Source organism: Aureococcus anophagefferens (genome assembly GCF_000186865.1).
Source record: "Aureococcus anophagefferens unplaced genomic scaffold AURANscaffold_288, whole genome shotgun sequence".
In the NCBI taxonomy this organism is placed as follows: domain Eukaryota; class Pelagophyceae; order Pelagomonadales; family Pelagomonadaceae; genus Aureococcus; species Aureococcus anophagefferens.
The window spans coordinates 1-1,798 of record NW_008705821.1 but is presented as its reverse complement, the minus strand read 5'-3'; the positions used below and the strand labels follow the sequence as shown (position 1 = coordinate 1,798).

General features: G+C 70.7%; 1 protein-coding gene across 1 annotated transcript in view; it reads left to right on the top strand.

Annotated features, from left to right (window-relative positions):
- AURANDRAFT_68676 (hypothetical protein) overlaps positions 1–1,760 on the top strand; it is a gene marked incomplete at both ends in the record, with an annotated part of 7,712 nt that extends 5,952 nt beyond the window's left edge. The window contains 2 exons of the mRNA XM_009044390.1: positions 6–144; positions 328–1,760. Of these exons, the coding sequence (XP_009042638.1) occupies positions 6–144; positions 328–1,760 (1,572 nt within the window). The remainder of the gene's footprint in view (positions 1–5; positions 145–327) is intronic.
- Positions 1,761–1,798: the final 38 nt, after the last annotated feature.

Genomic DNA, 1,798 nt, shown 5'->3' with positions numbered 1-1,798 from the left:
ACGAGGCCGAGGTCATCGGCGCGCCGCGGCTGCGCCAGTACCACATGATCCCGGACGCGGCGGTCAACGAGGACTTCGCCAACGGTCTGGTGTCGTTGACCTACCTGCCGCCGCCGATCCACCGCGTGCTCGCGCTGCCGCAGGGTGACAGCCGGGGCGGGAAACGGGCGCCAACTCGAAAGGCTCCCCTCTCGGTCGTTTTCCACTCGTTTCGGCTGATTTCTGGACGAGCGATCATCTCCCGGAGCGGTCTCGACGCGTGGACGCTTTCCCCGGAACGCGCGCGCGCGGAACACTCACGTTGAAGCGACGTTGCATCACCCTTAGGCGACCAGGGCGTGGAACTCGTCCACATCATCACGCCGGACCACCCGCCGCGCGTGTCCGGCGCGCTGCGCCACCACACGGCGTACCGGCCCCACAAGGTTTTAGCCTGCGGCGGCGTCGTGGGCACGTCCATCGTCGTGACGGGGTCGTCCATCGCGCCGGGCGGCCCGCACTACGTGAGCCTCTGGTCGCTGCCGTCGCGGTCCGGAGGCGCCCGCGAGGGCCCGCTGCTGCCCGTGCTCGTGCACCGGCGCGAGACGCCGAGCCCCATGTCGGCCATCACCTACTCGGCGCGGCTCGACCGCCTCTACACGGGCGGCGAGACGAGCGGGTTGGTCTACGAGTGGTCGTTCGACGAGAACCGCAAGTCGGCGTCGGCGGACGCGACGGGGCCCAAGGCCCTGGGCCGCTGCCGCACGCTGCGGCTCCACACCTTTGGCGTCACGACGATCGTGGAGCTGGAGCGGCGGAAGCGCCACTCGAACCTCATCGTCACGGGGTCCACGGACGGCAACATCAACGTCTGGAACCCGAGCGACTGGTTCGGCGGCGGCGCCGCGGACGACGCGACCTTCGACTCCGCCGCGTTGGGCGAGGACCACAGCTCCGCGGCCGTGCCCGCGCCCCACGGGCGCAAGGAGCTCGTGCCCGTGCTCCAGCTCGCGGCGCAGTCCACGGGGCCGGGCACGATCGTCGTGTCCGTGGACCACGGCCTCCTCTTCTCCGCGGGGCGCCTCTCCGTCAAGGACGCGACGGCGTCGACGGTGGTCCTCGTCTGGAAGCTCAGCGAGCATTCGCAGCACGGCCTCAAGCGGCGCATCCACGCGCAGCTCACGCGCCACAGCGCGCAGATCTCGGACGTCGTCGAGGTCGTCGACGAGGCGCAGCTCGTCACCGCGGACATCGGCGGCCTCGTCGTCGTCTGGCAGATGCCCCAGCTCACGGCGCGGCAGCAGGTCACGCTGCCGAGCGGCGACCTGCCGAACGTGCGCGTGTGCATCTCGCCCCTGCCCCACTACGGCTACGCGTCGTCGAACCCGGCGCGCGACATCGCCGCCAAGGTCAAGAGCGGCCAATTATCAAAGGGCAACGCCGGCGGGCCCGACGCGGTGCTCGTCGCCGCGAATACGAGATTAGCGCTCTACCAGTTCCAGCTCAGCCTCATCAAGGAGCCGTTGTTATTAGCGCACTACGACGCGGGCATGGCGGTCTTCGTCGTCGTGAGCGCGCAGCGCGTCTCCGTCTGGGACGCGAACAGCGGGCGCCTGCGGTCGCAGATCGCCGCGGCGAACCTCATCGGCGACGAGGACGCGGCGGCGCAGGCGGGGCCCGAGGGGGGGCAGGCCCAGGAGCACGTCAAGCTCGCGACGCTGTCGCGGAAGCGCAAGGGCGCGCGCGAGCTGAGCGTGAACATGCCCGGCGAGGCGGAGACGGTCGTCGAGGCCGCGGACTCGTCGCCGCCGGAGATCGT